This window comes from Podarcis raffonei, chromosome 7, assembly GCF_027172205.1.
Source record: "Podarcis raffonei isolate rPodRaf1 chromosome 7, rPodRaf1.pri, whole genome shotgun sequence".
NCBI classification, from domain to species: Eukaryota; Metazoa; Chordata; class Lepidosauria; order Squamata; family Lacertidae; genus Podarcis; species Podarcis raffonei.
The window spans coordinates 68060044-68079051 of NC_070608.1; the positions used below are offsets into that span (position 1 = coordinate 68060044).

The following is a 19008-nucleotide window of genomic DNA, read 5'->3' on the forward strand; positions in this document are numbered from 1 at the left end:
GACCATAAGGGGTTGTGACCGACTGAGGGTTTGCTGCGCTCATCTCACTTTATTGGCCAAGGGAGCTGGCGTACAGCTTCTGGGTCATGTGGCCAGCATGACTAAGCCGCTTCTGGCGAACCAGAGCAGCGCACAGAAACGCCGTTTACCTTCCCGCCAGAGCAGTACCTATTTATCTACTTGCACTTTGACATGCTTTTGAACTGCTAGGTGGGCAGGACCTGGGACCAAGCAACGGGAGCTCACCCCGTCACGGGGATTCAAACCGCCGACCTTCCGATCAGCAAGTCCTAGGCTCTGTGGTTTAACCCACAGCGCCACCTGTGTCCCACACGGGTCCTTAGCCAAAGACCACCCCAAAATCATCATACATACATCATAGTCTACAGCAGAAATCCTGTCTACGTGATAATGAATGTTCTCTGATTGCATTACCTGGGCAGCCTGGCCATTCTCTTGTGATGGTTAATAGTTTAGTTCCTGAATCCTGGCCACAGGTTCACCCTGTTCATACACAAATATGCCCTTAAGACAGGATTAGTAAGCGAAAAGACAATGGGAAGGCTTTCCCCATTTGCCTCCCCTTACTGCAGAGGAATATTTGAGGTCATCGGGAGAGTCAAAATGGCTTCAGGATTGCTCTCCTGTACTATTTCAGACACGTGGTTTATATATTTAGATATGTAAGCATTTATGCGCTGTGGGTTAAACCACTGAGCCTAGGACTTGCCGATCAGAAGGTCGGCGGTTCGAATTCCTGCGACGGGGTGAGCTCCCGTTGCTCAGTCCCTGCTCCTGCCAACCTAGCAGTTTGAAAGCACATCAAAGTGCAAGTACGGTAGATAAATAGGTACCGCTCCAGCAGGAAGGTAAACGGCGTTTCCGTGCGCTGCTCTGGTTCGCCAGAAGCGGCTTATTCATGCTGGCCACATGACCCAGAAGCTGTACGCCGGCTCCCTCGGCCAATAAAGCGAGATGAGCGCCGCAACCCCAGAGTCGGCCACGACTGGACCTAATGTTCAGGGGTCCCTTTACCTATTCTATATTTGAGACCTTTGAATTCTTATAACAAATGCCAGTTGTAAACTATAATCAATGAGTGCCAGACTATGACATACAGTGGAAAATGCTTGCTGGCTCTTTTTTGCAAACCATAAGACCATGTTCATTGACCATTTTGAAGGTTTTCCCCTTGAAATCTTTCATAGATTCATGGTAGCTTGTAAAACCCGGGCTGCTTTCTGCATAAGCTCTTTGCCTATTACACAGCAGTTAAGCATCTCATTTTTGTCTCTGTCACCAGGGTGTCTCTTTGATGCATGTGTTCCGCACACGACACATACCGAGTTTCTGCTTTCGCTGCTTACCCCTCCCCCCCCGCCACTGCTTTTAGTGTTTTGGCTGTGTTTAACCGTTTAAAAATAAGAATGAAAAATGCATTGACACTGTTGCTTAACACAGCACTATTGATTTATTAGCAGCAGGTTTTCCTTTCTGCAGAAAAGGTGCTTGTTGAGTTCCTGCATCCCTGCGCCTCAATACCAAAAATATATATATATGCGGGAGTACCAGCAAAGATTGGTGTGCCAATCTTTTACAGTCTGGCTAAAGGGAATTTACAGAGTCATTCCCTGCCCCCATAAAAAAGATAAAAGTGTACAATATAGGGTAGAATAACCCATTTATTGGTTCGGACTGGACTCAAGTAGGAAAGAAAGGAGAGGGTTGTTGGACTCTCTAACACACCCACACGGAACCTCTGTTATAAGTTGTCAGTCACACGACTGCAAATTTACGTTGCAATTTTATATCAAGTTCCTCAAGAAAAGAGGCTTCTGGCTTTAAAGTGTGTGTGAGCAGTAGGTTTAGGGATGCGGGTGGCGCTATGAGTTAAACCACAGAGCCTAGAACTTGCCGATCAGAAGGTTGGTGGTTTGAATCCCCCGCGATGGGGTGAGCTCCCATTGCTCGGTCCCTGCTCCTGCCAACCAAGCAGTTTGAAAGCACGTTAAAGTGCAAGTAGATAAATAGGTACCGCTCCGGCGGGAAGGTAAACGGTGTTTCCATGCGCTGCTCTGGTTCGCCAGAAGCGGCTTAGTCATGCTGGCCACATGACCCGGAAGCTGTACGCCAGCTCCCTTGGCCAATAAAGCGAGATGAGCGCCGCAACCCCAGAGTCGGCCACGACTGGACCTAATGGTCAGGGGTCCCTTTACCTTTACCTAAGCAGTAGGTTTATCTGCAGCAAAAACAGTACACAGGACTGCCAGACTTGTCTGTCCTCTTACTTGTAGCTTTTCTTTATCTTTTTAAGGAAGAGATGCCAAACCGGGGAGCTCAGGGAGCCTTCTATTATTATTATTATTTGTCTCCAGTCAACGCCAATTGACTTCACGAACTGACCCTCACTCAGTTATGCCTCTCCCACTCTGAATTCTGCTCTGAGAGGCGAGGCTCTTGGGATCTGAGCTGTATCTACGGGGCTGCAAATGACAAAAGCTTTTGCATCACCCGACTCCTCAATAAACGAGGAGTGCTAGCCGTGACAATGGTGGTTTCCCTGTTGCTGACATGTGAAGAGCTATAGAATTAAATAATTGGTTTTTCTACAGAAATGAACAACCGCATTGGAATGTGATGTGTACAGTTTGAATGGCAAAAGAAACAAACCCTGAAGCTCATTTGTACCAGACAAGCCCCTTCTTCTCCTGGTTCCCAGCCCAATTCTGGTTCTGATCTTTATTTCCTGATTTTGATCCTAGACTTAAATAAAATAGACTGTTCCTGGTGTTACAGGAATTTTTATAATGATTGGGGAGGGGGTTGCCGTTTGTTCACACACACAATGTCTCCTCAAAGCACCACATAACACACGATGGAAATGGCTACCAAGGGGGGAGCTTGGGACATGAGTGAGGGCAGCCATAATCCCTAAAGCCTGAGCTCAGGTACTCAGCAGCCCCTCTGCCTGAGGGATAATCTCTGGCAATCCTGAGTGCCAGACAGGTAGCCATTCCAGAAACAATAGCAAACCCAGATCAAGACAAAAGGATGTGATTAACTTGGCTGGGAAACAGGGACATGTAAATATTTCATTTGTATCACTTGAGGGGTGTATGGTGGAGGTCAAGGGAAGGTTGGGGGGCAAGCCCTGATGCTCAGGTTTCTGTCACCAGACCCTCCCAGCATGTGATGTGTTTGTGATATATATTGTGGGTATCTTTGCGGGCACACGTGCTAAACCCTGTCTGTGGTGCCTACCCTTTCCCTGCCAAAGAATGAGACAAGAGACCAGAGTATGGGTTCAAATTGGCCACAACTTTATTGAGCTTCAGAAGTGAGAATCTTGGCACAGGCCTTGGCAGGTAACCCTCTCAGCCCACCTGGCTGAGGATATGCAGGCTGATGAAGTCCAGTGAGAGGGGACTGCAAAGCACAAACTTACTGTCCTTCCACTAACCTCAGCCCGGGAGTTTGACCTACATGCCACCGCTCTAGGGCCAGGGACTCCTGGTTTTTTGCCCTTTAACAGGCCCTGCAAACGCCGCCGCTTGGGAAGGGAGAATGAATGCACCCCCCACAGCTTGATGTTAGACTAAAGGATACCTTGCCAAGGCCTAAAACCACCAAAGTTGTGACGAAATGCTACAGGGAAGGCGAAACCTGCCAATGCAGGGGAAATTCCTTCCCGGTTCTGAATACAGCAACCATCTTACGACTGCAGCAGCGCCTGCTGACCTGGAACGCAAAATATTAGTCTGTAAGGAAAAAGTATCGTTAACTTGATGATCGCTGACCTAGGATGAAATTATTTGGATGCATAAAATTTTTAATTTGAGGGAGGGTGGGTGGGTGGTTGATCCTGGAAGGAAGAAAAACCAAGTGAGGCTTGGTCGAAAGGGTCAGCCTCTTTTCTTTGGTCTTAGCCCCACCCCCAGCTGTCCATCCATTGTCCTCCCTGGCTGAGGGCGGGTCAAAGGCCAGCCCAAGCAGGTGGGAGGCACCTGTCCAGGTGAGCCCCCTCTCGGTGCCACAAACCCTGCCCACCTGTAGGGAAGGAAGGGTGGAAATTCTTAAACTGATAAAAGTGGGAGCCATCCTTTGTTCTGGGATTCTTCCTGCTTCTCCCATGTGTTGGGTGGAAGTCCTGTTGGAATAAAGACCAGGCCTACTGGCTGCTGCTTTGCTCCTATATTCCTGGCTGGTGCCTTTGCTGGTGCCCAAGGATTTTCCTGTAACACTGGGATATAGTACAGTTGCAAGATTATACAACCAAGCTGTTCCCCAACAAACTGCTCCTTGCACTTAACTTCTCAAATGTAGCTTTCCACTCTTCTAAGGTCCTTATTTTCTCTCCTCTTCCAGCTAACTGCTCTATCAACACCCTGCTCATGTTCTCTCTGCTTTCTCCATCTGCTAGTCTTGTCGGGCTCCTGGAGGAGACTCCCTGGATTTGACCTTTCCTGGCTTGCTTGATCCTCTGTTCCCAGTATTGATGCAATTTGGGTCCCTGGCTTGATGCATCTCTCGCCAGTCTTGACCTCTTGGCAAGTTCTTTTGACACTGCCTTGGATTTCACCAGCTATCAGTATTAATGTTGCTCACTTATGTCCTGAACTTTTTATTCTGCAAAGGGCTGGCCATTCCTTCGGCACTTCAAAGACCTGTTTAGTATAAATGACTGGAGTTTCTAGGTCTTGAATGGTCTTCTGTAACAAAATGTGTCACAACCCTGTCTAAATGAGCATCCCTATAGGGAAGTCCAGGTTCACATGTTCATCCTTTAGCAATTCTCAGTGGTTGCTGGGAGCAAGATTTCTGTTTTGTCATAATCAACTAGGCCTCAGTTCTCAACTGCTTTACCGCTCTGTGAAATATAGTATGCTGCAGCTTTCCCTTAGTTTTTGCATCATTGCTTTTTCCTCATCGCAGTGTGCTAAATACTTATGCTTACAGTGCAGTTCATTAACCATTGTCAAGCAAAGTAACATCAATGAAGTTTAAAAAGCAGAGTGATATTGATTCTGTATGGCTCAAATAAGTGTGAGGTTTACCCAGCATGCACAATAAAGTCACTCCTGCCAATTCTGATGTACAGCAAACATAGCTAAAAAGTGGGTGACTCAAAAGTTTGTTTAATAATAATAATAATAATAATAATAATAATAATAGGAATAGGGGAAAAGCAGGGAGGTTATTTCGCTGTCAGCATGCTACTCTTAGGTGAATATTTAGTGAACTGCATGATGAGTTGAAGGAGAAAACCAGACTTCTCCTCGCTCCTGCTTGTATGGATAAAAAATGTTGATTGTCGCCAGCTTAATCAAGCAGTTTCCTTCAACATAAAAGCTTGAGACTCGCTGCTAAGTTCTCTTCAACTCCTGGACACACCAAATCGCTTCCTCAGGAAATCATGTTTGCATATGATAGAGCAAGTTCACCAAACCTTGCTCACAGACAGGAAAACTGAGCAGAGTGGCAAACAATTAAAACTCATCTTAAAAGGCATTGTTTCCTTAGGTGAGCCTATATAATGGCACTATTTTTTTTACATATGGTAGTGCCTTAGTATTTTCTCCATTATTGTGTTCCATTTGGAGATTTGGATTTGTTTTCTAAATCACTTTGGCCTCAAGAATTGTGCTGTTCTCTCCTATAACAGGTTGGCCACTTCAAGAAAATTCCAGCTCAGTTATCCAGTGATTTGTACTGGTGAGAAATGTGCTTGTAAAGTGGCTTATTTTAAATGAGTTTTCTTCTTCAACCATCTCTTTTAGGGCTGGGATTTATGGAGAGAATACCAAAAGTGGATGTCAGATTAGAAGGAACACAGTGGGCTTTTCTCTGTTCTGTTCGTAAAGCTATTGACCAAGTGAAGGAAAGAACTATACAGAGAACAGAATGTACCCTCCCTTTATTAATTTTTTTTTAAAGTAATGTTCTAAAAGGTATAAAATCACATTTAAACTAAAAAGAGAAGGGCAACGGTATAAAAATTCAGCTCAAAATATTAGCAAAGCAGATGAGGAAAAAACTAACCTTTGCACCATTGTTAATATAACAACAACAACAGCAACAACAACAACCATTCATTCGTACCCTGCCCATCTGGTTGGGTTTCCCCAGCCACTCTGGGTGGCTCCCCACAGAATTGATGTGGTAATGATAAAACATCATACATTAAAAACTTCCCTAAACGGGGCTGCCTTCAGATGTCTTCTAAAAGTCAGATAGTTGTTTATTTCCTTGACATCTGATGGGAGGGTGTTCCACAGGGCTGGCGGCACTACCGAGAGGGCCCCTCTGTCTCTTAGAAGCTTGGGCAAATAAAACTGTTTCTACCTGGTGCCAGTATTAACATAAAAGTTCATATTAGATGACCCTCTGTCATGGGAGGGCATTCCATAGATGTGGTTATGACTCTAGTTACCACCCATCTCTCTTCAGATGGTGGGGGATTCAGATGATGCAAGCAGTGTTTGGCAAGCACATGATTCAGTTCAGCGCTGCCAGAGCATTCAGTAGGGCTGAGGAAACTATATCCCTATTGCTCAGATGCAACCCTGATCCCCTCTAACCATTGGCACTGCTGGTCAAGACTGATGGGAGTTGGTTCCAAACAACACCCCCCCCCGAAAATGTCTAAAATATACCTCCTTTCTTGTGTTGTTGTTTTGTGTGTTGGTAGTCATTCCTTCTACACAGGGGAATAAATTATTTTGTGTTTGTATTCCGCTGAGATACTGTTGGCAGTTGGAGCCACAGGAAAATCTAAACAAGGGCAGTAATTTTCTTTGCAAAGGGTACCTGAAGAAAGCAAACAGTTAACCTCTTGGAGCTGAAAGCAGCAGCAAAGCTTTTGTCGGTTTCAAAATAAATGAAACCCAAGCTCCTGCTCCAAACTCATTTGTGGAAGTGTTGGCAACATTTTAATTTACAGCATTTTCCTCCTGCTGTTAATTTGAAAAGTTCCAAACAGAGGCATCCTGTTTATATTTTAGTGCGGGTGATTCTGGCAATTAATTTCTCCGTTGAGAACGCATGGCACCTTCCCTCCTCGATGTTTCTCCCCCTCCCCTCGCTACTGCTGCCTTAGGGCAACAGACGCTGTCATAAATCATACATAGTCTGTAATGGTTCCTAAGGATGCTTAATGCGTTTGGGGAGTTTGCGTAATGAAACTTCCTTGGTAAAGGTGAAGCATCCTAATAGGTTGCCTAGCTGAAAGCCTGATATTAACCTTGTAGAATGATGATATATTCAAATGCATAGGCTTGTTCACGGTTTGCAACTTCAGAACTCGTCGTGATTATGTTAGCAACCAATGTTACGGACGGAAAAGACATAGCGTGGTGGGTAGCCTTCAAAGCTCAGGGATAATATAAGCTTTCAAGCTTTTTCTCCCCCCCCCCAAAAGAGAGAGAGAGAGTTTAATTCTTAGTTTAAGCACTTCACTATCTAGGCTGGTATTGGTATATTGGTTCCGGAACTAAAAGTATTGGAATTGATGGGGAGAAAAATTCAGCTGAGGAGGGTCAGATCACAGATTATTAGGATCAATGTGCATGACTGACCATTCTGCTGATAGAAATGGAGTCGCCGAGTTTTCTTTTAAGGTGATTTCTCCAGGGCTATCCAGTGATTCTGAGCCGGGCGTGATTTTACTTTTACTGTGAATATATTACTCTGCAAGGGTCAGAGTCGGCATTGTGTATGTGTGTTGTGCTGGTGTTATTAAAGGGAAATCTATCCAGTTCAATTGGATATAATCTCATTAATGGCCAAAGCCCACTGGATGGCTTCATGTCCCAAGAGAAAAGATCTCTTCAGTTGCAGGCTGGCCCTCAGAAAGGCCTGAACTTGTTAGGATATTTCCGTTCCACCTTAAAAGGGAGCAGGCTGTGAGTCACAGAGTCTGCGTATTTCCTGTTGCACAGGATGTTTCTGTTGTGTCTTTGCTTTCGTTTCCTTCCTTGTTGCCTGAGCATACCGATGCAGGCAGTCATGTTTTTCTTTGTTCCGACCAACGCTAAATAAACTGTAAATATGCTCTCCTGCTGTGCATCTCTCGCTGTGTGAATTCTGCTGACAGAGTGTGCACCAGCCTAAGAATGTGGAATACTGTTTCTGAGGCTTCGTGTCGCTAATTGCTGATACTGTGTGTCTACGGGAGATCGTCCGGCAGCTGGCTTGGGGGCTATGATGGACTTTGCCTCCCTGGCAGTATCCCAACAGAACTGTCTTGACTTGGTGTTCTGATAGAAAAATTAGAAGGGCACTGATTGGTCAGACCAAGGACCCGTTTAGTCTAGCATCCTGGATCCTACCGCTATAACAGGGACTCAGAGGTGCTCTCTGGCTTTCGCTAAGAACAGGCCCAGTTTGTTATGAAAACTTGCTTACTTTAGGATAACACAGCTGAGGCCTGGAGCCTCTACAGTAAGTACAGCTAGCCATTTCAGCAACAGCACTTGCCACCCTAGTTCTCTCCTCAATGCCCCTGGCAAGTAGGCAGGCTCTCTTCCAAATATCAGCACTCCACAGAACTGTTTTGAACGCAGCTTGCCATATTCGTGGCGGCCAGCCATGCAATTCTAGGAAGCCCGCAAGCGGGACGTCCTCCAGAGGGCCTGGTTTTAAACAAAGAGCCCCTTCAGATGGTAAAACTATTCCACTTGCCAGGTGTGGGGAGGTCACGTCTGTGGATGCCAAGAAACCTCCCCTCTCTTTTTTTCTATGCATAAAGAGTTTTGTTTGTGGGAACTTCTGATATCCACTTGCCCAGAAACCCTGTGAAGTTGTAAATCCAGTTGTTTGTGCATATTAGACCACAGTCAGGGATAATCATGGTGTACCTGGGACCATTTTTTTGAAAAAATAATAATCTCTAAGCCATGCTCAGAACTGGCAGACCGTGGTTAATCGTTTGTGAACCAGGTTTTCCCTTACTACAGTGGTACCTCGGGTTAAGTACTTAATTCGTTCTGGAGGTCTGTTCTTAACCTGAAACTGTTCTTAACCTGAAGCACCACTTTAGCTAATGGGGCCTCCCACTGCTGCTGCTGTGCCGCCAGAGCACGATTTCTGTTCTCATCCTGAAGCAAAGTTCTTAACCTGAAGCACTATTTCTGGGTTAGCGGAGTCTGTAACCTGAAGCGTATGTAACCTGAGGTACCACTGTATTGCACAAAAGCTTCCCTGCCTAGCTGACTCGAGGTGATCTTTGCTTGACACAGGTGACCAAATAAGTGGCTTCTTTGCCAGCTGGCCTCCATGCCAAAGCTAAGTTTGAATCAAGATATGCTATGGAGGATGCTTGTGCAGATACCAGACCCCCGTTGTAATGTTGTTCTCTCCTCAATAAGCATCTTGCTCTGCCTGAAGCTTCTGGAGAGGTGAAAATGGCAGCCGGCCATAGGGCTTTTCAGTGATGAACTTTAAAGTGTTATTTACTGTTCAGTGTCTAATCCCATCACACACAGAGAGCAGAGGAAAAGTGTTTGTACTGGGACAGAGTAGTCTATCCAACATGTATTCACCTTATAAAACAGGCTGAAGCAAATTCTGCTCTAAGTCTTGTGTATGGAAAGCAGATTCTATAGCGTGTTTCTTAGGGACACAAATGGTGCTGTGGTCTAAACAATGGAGCCTCTTGGGCTTTCTGATTGTAATAATAATTTAATAATAATTTATTATTTATACCCCGCCCATCTGGCTGGGTTTCCCCAGCCACTCTGGGCAGCTTCCAACAAAACACTAAAATACAATAACCTCTTAAACCTTAAAAGCTTCCCTAAACAGGGCTGCCTTCAGATGTCTTCTAAAAGTTTGGTAGTTATTTTTCTCTTTGACATCTGGTGGGAGGGCGTTCCACAGGGGGGGTGCCACTACCGAGAAGGCCCTCTGCCTGGTTCCCTGTAACTTGGCTTCTCGCAGCGAGGGAACCGCCAGAAGACCCTCAACGCTGGACCTCAGTGTCCGGGCAGTGTAAGGTCAGCTGTTTGAATCCCCATGACAGGGTGAGCTCCTGTTGCTTTGTCTCAGCTGCTGCCAACCTAGCAGTATGAAAGCATACCAGCACGAGTAGATAAATAGGTACCACTGCAGTGGGAAGGTAAACGACGTTTCCGTGCGCTTTGGCTTCCATCACAGTGTCCCACCGCCCCAGAAGCGGTTCAGTCATGCTGGCCACATGACCCGGAAAGCTGTCTGTGGACAAACGCCGGCTCCCTCGGCCTGAAAGCAGAGATGAGTGTCACACCCCATAGTCAAATTTGACTGGACTTAACTGGCCAGGGATCCTTTACTTTACTCTTAGGTTCAAGAGGGGGGGAAGCCCTTTGAACTAAGTTCTAGCATATTCATCCATTTGCTGTGCTGTGCTGTGTTCTGCTGCAGAAAGGGTAGTCTTAACTGTTTTCTCTTTGTTCTGTTTTTTGTCATCTTTAAATATCGGTGTCTCTGTTTTTCTCAGCTCTCATTTATTGGAGCCATGTTAGCAATGCGCATGAGCATCAAAGAGCAGGGAGGGAAAATCTGTGTCAGGCAAGCGATTTCCCCCTCTCCACTCCCTTCTGCTGCTAATGCATCTCTTTCTATCGCTTGGTGTCTTCTGCCCATGGTTTTTCATACTCGGTTAGCTTTTATTAACATTAGTAGATATAGCTCAGCCCTGCAGAGCTTTCAGCTGCTATCAGATCTGCACTAGCCAAGGATATTAATCATGATTCTGGTTGTCTCTGTCTTTTTGGTCTCACTTGAGTGTTGCTGCCTCCCAGCCCTCCCCCTCCCCTCTCACTGTCCTTTAAAGAGTCCTAAGGATACCCCTGGCAGTCTTCTTTAGCTCTGGGTCTTCTCTGTCAGCAACATTTTCTTGGCTGTCATCAGATAATCCAGAGTACTAATGATAAAACAATGTTTTTGACTGCTGCTGAAGTCAGCTGTGCCCTCATATGAGACCTGGCTGGCTTTCTAAAGTATTGCGGAAACTTTGTGGTTGGAGAGAGAGGTATAATCGTCACCTCATCTTTGGAGAAGCTCTTTGCCTTGTCACTCAGGTTTTTTGCTTGTTCCTTTGGGCTTTTTATGTGTTAATTAAGAAATATATGGAGCAGCAGCTTATCTTCCATTGAACCAAAAGCCTATGGTAAGTGTGTCACCAAATGCCAGTAAGGGAGAGTATTGGGAAGTCCACTTTTCACATTAGAGCCCAGGGTGAATGAACTCGTGAAGGAGGTTAGGATTTGACATTCCAGCTCCACTCTCAACTTCTGTGTACAGTGGTAACTCAGGTTAAGTACTTAATTCATTCTGGAGGTCCGTTCTTAACCTGAAACTGTTCTTAACCTGAAGCACCACTTTAGCTAATGGGGCCTCCTGCTGCCACCGCGCCGCCGGAGCACCATTTCTGTTCTCATCCTGAAGCAAAGTTCTTAACCTGAAGCACTATTTCTGGGTTAGCGGAGTGTGTAACCTGAAGCCTATGTAACCTGAAGCATATGTAACCTGAGGTACCACTGTACTCTTCTGAACCTGCTGTACACAGAGCCTAGGCCAGGGGCTGGCAGCCTAAGGCCCATGAGCCACAAGCGGCCCATGGGAGTCTTTTAACCAGCCCATGGACCCCCGCTGCTCACTCTGTCAGCTCCCGTGCACTGCGCTAAACTGGTACAGAGCAGAGAGGGGACCGCCTTCCATGACGCTGGCCAGCTTCCCATTGGAAGCTCCTGCAGCCAATGGGAAGCTGAGCACGCCTCCTCCGCGCCGGAAGGAATGCTGGAAATAGTGTTTGCGCATGTGTGCATGTGCGCACACACTCCGGCCCACTGCGACGTCTCCGGGACTGTGAACCGCCCCAAGCCACAACAACTTTGCCGACCCCTGGCCTAGGCAGATTGCAAGAGCAGGCTCTATTGCTACCATCTAGATCAGGCATAGGCAAACTCTGCCCTCCAGATGTTCTGAGACTACAGTTCCTATCATCCCTGACCACTGGTCCTGTTAGCTAGGGATGATGGGAGTTGTAGTCCCAAACATCTGGAGGGTCGAGTTTGCCTATGCCTGATATAGATCCTGGGTTTTTCCGAATACCATACTGTGTGAACATAGCTGACATATGTTGGTTTGCCCTGGTTTCTTGCCTGAATAGGTCTAAAGCATTGGACTGGGGAGGCAGGTTCAGATCAACCACTGGCCACTATTTTTCAGTCTAACCCAACTCATGGAATTGTTGGTGTTCTATTATGTATGTGTGTGTAGGCGATGGAGACCATATATAATGGTTGGAGCTCCTTGGAGGAAGGGCAGAATAATAATAAAAAGTCATATGTTAACTTCGGTATTATGTCAAGAGAGACTTACTGGATCAGAACAAATGTCCGTCTAGTTCACCATCTTGCTTTGTGCAGTGGTGAAATAAGTGCCTCCATGGAATAACACTTGTAGTTTAATGGTGAATTTGGGATATAATGGAGATGTAAAAGATTTGGATTATTATAAAAGATGCATGAGGAAATGACTAACAATAGGACCCACAAAGGGGAGGAGATTCTTTGGGATCTTGTTTTTATGATGTATGTTGGATGTGTGATTGCAAAACTTTAATTTGAAAACCAAATAAATAAATTTATATGTATATAAAAGAAATAAATGCCCCCAAACCTTCTGTATGAAAATGCTCCCCTGGGGAGTGCCATCAGGCAGGGCATGAAGGCATTCCAAGCCCATTGAGGGGTGGTGTCTATTATTACCTATCTGCAAAATTGCTTTCTAGTTCATTACATAACAGCGTTAGAAGATGTGTTGTGGGGCTCAGTTATTTTGAGGAAACCGAGAGATGAGAGTTAATGGTTTGTATGTGGTAGCGATAATGATTCAAAGTGTTCCACGGATTGTTGTACTCAGGAAAGCAGCAATGAGGGGTGCTGTGTAAGGAAGCACTGTCTTGGTTGAAAGTTTAATAATAATAATAATAATAATAATAATAATAATAATAATAATATTAACAACAACAACAACAATAATTTATTATTTGTACTCCACCCGTCTGGCTGTGTTTCCCAAACCCTCTCTGGGTGCCTTCCAACAAAGATTAAAAATACATTAAAATGTCACACATTAAAAACTTCCCTGAACAGGGCTGCTTTCAGATGTCTTCTAAATGTCAGGTAGTTGTTTATCTCTTTGACACCTGATGGGAGGGTTAGGGTTAGGTGCCACCACCAAGAAGGACCTCTGCCTGGTTCCCTCTAGCTTTGCTTTTCGCAATGAGGGAACCGCCAGAAGGCCCTTGGCGCTGGACCTCAGCGTCCGGGCAGAACAATGGGGGTGGAGATGCTCCTTTAGGTATAGTGGGTCGATTGTTTTTGTTACAATCGTGTGCGCATAGCTTTTACAAAGTTTGCAAATGTTACAGACTTAAATCTGGGGATGGCTAACTTTCATCCTCGGTTACTCCTCCAGGACCCACCTACCAGCTGTGTGTGTGGCCATGCCACAATCTTGCAGGCACACGCAAACATCCCCCATAGCTCATTTCTGCAAATCAGCAATGGGGGGGGGGACATTTAAGTCTCTCTGCAGTGTTGTCCTATTTAGTTGTCCTACTTCTTGCCACTGCCACCGAAATAATAATCAATTATTGGAATTTGAAAAATGGTGCATAGCCATTATATTGCTGCTGGCTTGTTAATGTTTCTGGATTCTTTTATGTGCTGTGGCTTATGAGTGCTTAAGATGCATGTTTCATGTAGATTTTGTTAGGTAAGGTAAGCGTAAAGGACTCCTGGACTGTCAAGTCCAGTCAAAGGCAACTATGAGCTTGCGGCACTCATCTCCCTTTCCGGCCAAGAGAGCTGGCGTTTGTCCACAGACAGCTTTCTGGGTCATGTGGCCAGCATGACTAAATTGCTTCTGGCGCAATGGAACACTGTGACGGAAACTCGAGTGCATGGAAATGCCGTTTACCTTCCCCCCCACCTATTTATCTACTTACACTGGTGTGCTTTCGAACTGCTAGGTTGGCAGAAGCTGGGACCGAGCAACAGGGATTCGAACCTCCGACCTTCTGATCGACAAGCCCAAGAGGCTCAGTGGTTTAGACCACAGCGCCACCTGCGCCCCTATGATTTTATTAACACATTAAGAGCATGATTATTCCAGGCTCACTGAATAGTGAGGAGTTACCCTTTTACTGCCTCCAGCTTCACTTTGTTGCATTTACTTTCGTACCATCCACTCTACCTATACATAATGTTTAGATCCATCCTGTATTACCATTTTGTTAGTTACACTGCTCACAATTTATGCCACTGTCTGTCTTAATACTTCACTACTTTCTCAACACACATTTCCCTTCTTAATAACTTTTAATGTAATTAGCCATGCGGCAGATTAAAGCCAAGCAAGAGAGATGATAACCCTACGAGCGAAACTCCAGGACTGGACAGAGAGAAAATGAGGTCGATCCCGATGACACTTCAAAGTTCAATTGTGCCGGAGGTTTTAAAACACAGGGTGATAGGAAAGCCAGCATGGTTAAAAAAAATGATTTGCGGAGTTCAGACGTTGACCTTCTCTGTTATAAAAATAATTGGGAGCAGATCCTTGGTGTTCGTCTTATCCATTTTGTGACTGTGTTTTCGGGCACCGTCCTCTATTTCTTTTGCCTTGGATTTTGCACATATACTGCTGTGTTGTTTCAGCCAATACTTTTTTCTGCAGTGGATGCAATGTAATGTTTGGGGATGGTAGAGCTACCTAGTCCTAAACCTTAGAATGTTCCTGGGAAAGTTGCTTTATCAGGCCTCATTCAAGCTTACTGTGAATGGTGCAGAACCGATTCCTGATTATCCTTTCCCTGCTGCTCCAGTAGGTGTTAGAATATGAGAGCTCTACGGATTGGAGACAGTTGCGGCACTCTTCCACCTGGTTGCTATTCTGCCCAGAAAGGAATGCAATGGTCAGGGAGACAGAAATTGTGTGTTTGATCCTATTCACAAAGTTTTGCAGTAACATTCTTCCTTCGAGCCACGGAAGAAGCCATCAGTAGGGAAGTGGCTCTGGAGCGCTAGCCTTAAGTGTCAACAGAGCTCTTAAGTGTCATTGTCCAAGCATTACTGTCATGAAGACAGGTACTTCATAAACCATGTGCTTACTGTATAGATTAAACACTGCAATATATATACATACTTTATATGTGTTCCTGGTCACTCACAACTGCCTAACCTGTTCCTAAAAGTGAACTCCAACATTTAAAGGTTTGCAGGGGCTTTCCCACTGAATTTGAACCAGAGGATGATTGCAATGATATATGCAATGCTGTAAATTTCAGTCAAGTTGGGAGGAAAAATCTCTAGGTTTGTGTGCTCCCACATTACCTTCAAATTGGTCTTGGGTTATTCACCATTTGTTCAAAGCTTTTATGAAGCTTTCACATGAAGTCTGTTCACGAAGCATGGAAAACGAGCGAACTGTCCTTTTGATTCCTGCATGAAAATAGCCTTATTGACCAAGTAAAAATGTGCAATTCAGATTATTAGTCTGAAATGCTTTCTTCAAAAATCATTATAATCAGCTAAAAAGACTTGGGGTGTGTGGTTTTTTTCATTCAATGTCCCTGGTATATGAGGCTAAAACCCATGGTTTGGTAATGTTTGTGCTTAGGGGAATTTATTAGCCATAAGCATCATGCTTAAGATGCTACGGTTTTGCAAAGTTCACTTATCGTTTACTCTTCCTCTGCATCAATAAAAGGATGTCTTTAGATTTTCTCACCTCCTTCAGTATTCTAGTAGACCTTTATGATTAACTCTATTCATTTTAAATTTCCCTCTCAGATATTGACGGACTCCCAGTCAGATGCTTCGCTACGGATTCCTTGCTTCCTTTTGCCTGGTGGTAGAATACAAGCTAGTCACCGTGGGAGGCCAGGAACTGCTCCAGGCATTAGATTTGAGACCGGACTGCCGAACAACGTGATATCTCACTGCTTTCTCCAACCGGACCACGATGGAGACTCTGTCCCAGGACATTCTGCTGGAATGTCAGATTTGTTTCAATTACTACAGCCCCCGGCGGAGGCCCAAGTTGCTGGACTGCAAGCATACCTGCTGCTCTGTTTGCCTTCAGCAGATGAGGACCAGCCAGAAAGACTTGCGGTGCCCCTGGTGCCGAGGCATCACTAAACTGCCGCCGGGCTTTTCCGTCTCCCAGCTGCCCGACGACCCAGAGGTCATTGCCGTGATTGCGATACCCCACACTTCAGAGCACACTCCCGTCTTCATCAAACTTCCCAGCAATGGCTGCTACATGCTGCCCTTGCCCATCTCCAAGGAGAGGTCCCTCTTGCCAGGAGACATTGGCTGCCGCCTGCTGCCAGGCAGCCAGCAGAAGTCTCTCACTGTGGTGACAATCCCAGCCGAGCAGCAGCCCTTGCAGTCCGGCATCCCTCAGGAGGGAGGCGACGAAGATCAAGACAGGAGGGGCATTGCGAAAAGCTCCACCTGGTCGGGGGTTTGCACCGTCATCCTGGTGGCCTGCGTCCTGGTTTTCCTCCTTGGGATTGTCCTACACAACATGTCGTGCATTTCCAAGCGTTTCACTGTGATCTCCTGCGGCTGAAAGGAAGCGGCAAATACCCATGCGGGCCAATTTTGGGGGTTTGGGAGGGTGGTTATGGTGGTGGCAGGATGCCGTGAGATGAAGCGCCTCGTTCCACCGTACTGAGTCATTGACACCAGGCTGGTTGCTGGTCCAGAGTCTACTTTAAAAGAAAAAATAAAGGACAGTGGCACCTGTTGTTGGTAGAGTATGGGAAACGTCCAATGCTTATCCGCTGCTAACAGTACCAAGGAAGACTGCATGCATCACCATAATCACTTAACAAATGAGCTGTAATTTATAATGATTTCATCATGTTACGAGATTAAAGATGTCTATTTAGCTGGTTCTACTATACTGATATAGGACATAATCTCTCCCTTTCTCTCTTTAACAGAGTAGTCAACTTACAAATCAAAATGCTGTACGTTCAAGTAGAATTAAACATTGGCATTCGGAAAGGCAAGCTACCCAGTGCTTTTCCAGACGTAGCGAAAACAGTAACTCTTCTCTCTTTAAGCGGCAACGGAGAAACTTGTGAAAAGTAAAAAAAAAAAGTCATTTAGTCAACAAGGCTTCTTTTTGTATCTTTTAAATTGCACATTAATTGCAACGGTTTTAAAAAATCTGTACCATAGTTATAGAAAGAGAACATTTTTCTAAAGCGTTGGAAGTATTTTGGATGTAATCTATATCTGTGTGTTTATGCGCATTCTGTTTTTCTTCTGTAGTTTTAAGTGATTTCCTCCCCCCCCCCCTCGTTTAAATTGAAATGGGACACAAAAAGAAAGAAGCAATAAAGGGAACCAGGAAGGATATACAGCTGTCCAGCCAAACTGTTTGTCTGTATGCTGCCTTCTGCAAAACGCTACTTTAAAAATGTAAATCTTGGGCATATGGTTTCATGCGCACACAGTAAATATATTTGTCAAGAACCTCTGCTGTGGAAACTAGTGGAGATGGCCTAATCTGAGATAAAGGCTGATCTTTGTACGTGAGTGGCATACTGAATGGTTTTTGAAGGTTTCCTACCCTTTGAATACAAGCTGGAGGTACATCTCCAAAGGAGCCATAATCTAGGTTTTATTCATCATTGCAAGTGCGAGATACAAATGAAGGCTATATGGCCATGATACAGAATGCACAAATGCAGTAGCAGTGTGGCCCTCCTTGCCCTCAAAGGTGTTCACAGGGCGGAAATGTTACAATTGCAGAAAGGAAGTAGGGGGAGAATAGGGGAAGATGGGTGAAGTGGCTGGGGACCCAGGTCAAGAAAAAGGTCAGAAAAAGTGACTATCTCCTAAAGGCAATTGTGGCGAGAGAAGTTGTCCCCTCTTTTAAAACTCGGTCGATGTGGACTCCCAAGATGAGTGTTGACCCAGGAACTCCTTTCTGCGATTCACCAATAACTTTGCCAGCCATTGGCAAAAGTGTAGTGTTTCTGTAAGAGGGGGATGAGGGGATATGGTTTTGGAAACTCGGTGGCATTTGAGCAGCTCAATCATGTTGAGAAAAGGCATGAAACTTGCTTCTGTGTTAGACTGTTCAGGCAGCCAGGAGTACTCCGGGGTTTGTTGATCTTGCTATCCTGAAGGCGTAATCCCTGTGTATACAGAAAAGGAGTCCCAGGGTACTTTAGCTGATTTTTATCAGGGCATGTCTGCTTGCTGGGGATTAGGAAGCCTGCCCAAGAAAAAGATTGTATTGCTGTTTGTGTGGCTGCTTCTCTTGAGGCAAAACAGAGGTGAGTCTGGATTCTGTGAAGTGGGAACCATAAATTAACTCCTGGGAACCCACGGTTCTGAAAGTGACACACAGGCCTATACAGGCATGAGCTGATGCACATGAAAGAGCTTTTCCTTCCTAAAATCCCAATTTTTGTATACAAGGAAGTGGACTCTTGACACATTCTCTGTTTCCCCCCAAAATAAGTACAGTGCTAGCAGTTGCAGACTGGGCCACGTGTAATATGTTAATAGAAGCCATTGAAATGACCCCCCTTTTTGCCCCCTACCACAGACGTTTGTTCCTTTGTGATCCATTTTTTAAATATACTTCATGGGTCCTGCTTTCACCATCCTTTGTGTCATTCAATGTACAGTCGTACCTTGGATTCTGAATGACTTGGTACTCGGACGTTTTGACTCCCAAACGCCGCAAACCCTGAAGTGACTCTTCCAGTTTGCAAACATTCTTTGGAACCCAAATGTCCAACGGGGCTTCTGATTGGCTGCAGGAGCTTCCTGCAGCCAATCAGAAGCCGCGCTTTGGTTTCTGAACGTTTTGGAAGTCGAATGGACTTCAGAATGGATTCCGTCCGACTTCCAAGGTATGACTGTATAAGCTTTTCCCATGGAGTACTCTTACTTGTGTTACTCTAGAGGAGGCTCAAACAGATTGTTTTTCCCC

At 45.3% G+C, this 19008-nt stretch overlaps 1 protein-coding gene across 7 annotated transcripts in view; it reads left to right on the top strand.

Moving 5' to 3' along the window:
- The window catches only part of RNF152 (ring finger protein 152), a 49350-nt gene extending 31816 nt beyond the window's left edge, over nt 1-17534 (top strand). For all 7 annotated transcript variants that reach the window (XM_053397081.1, XM_053397080.1, XM_053397085.1 and 4 more), the window contains one exon: nt 15837-17534. In XM_053397081.1, coding sequence (XP_053253056.1) covers nt 16009-16620 — 612 coding nt within the window. In that variant the 5' untranslated portion in view covers nt 15837-16008 and the 3' untranslated portion in view covers nt 16621-17534. The remainder of the gene's footprint in view (nt 1-15836) is intronic.
- Nucleotides 17535-19008: the final 1474 nt, after the last annotated feature.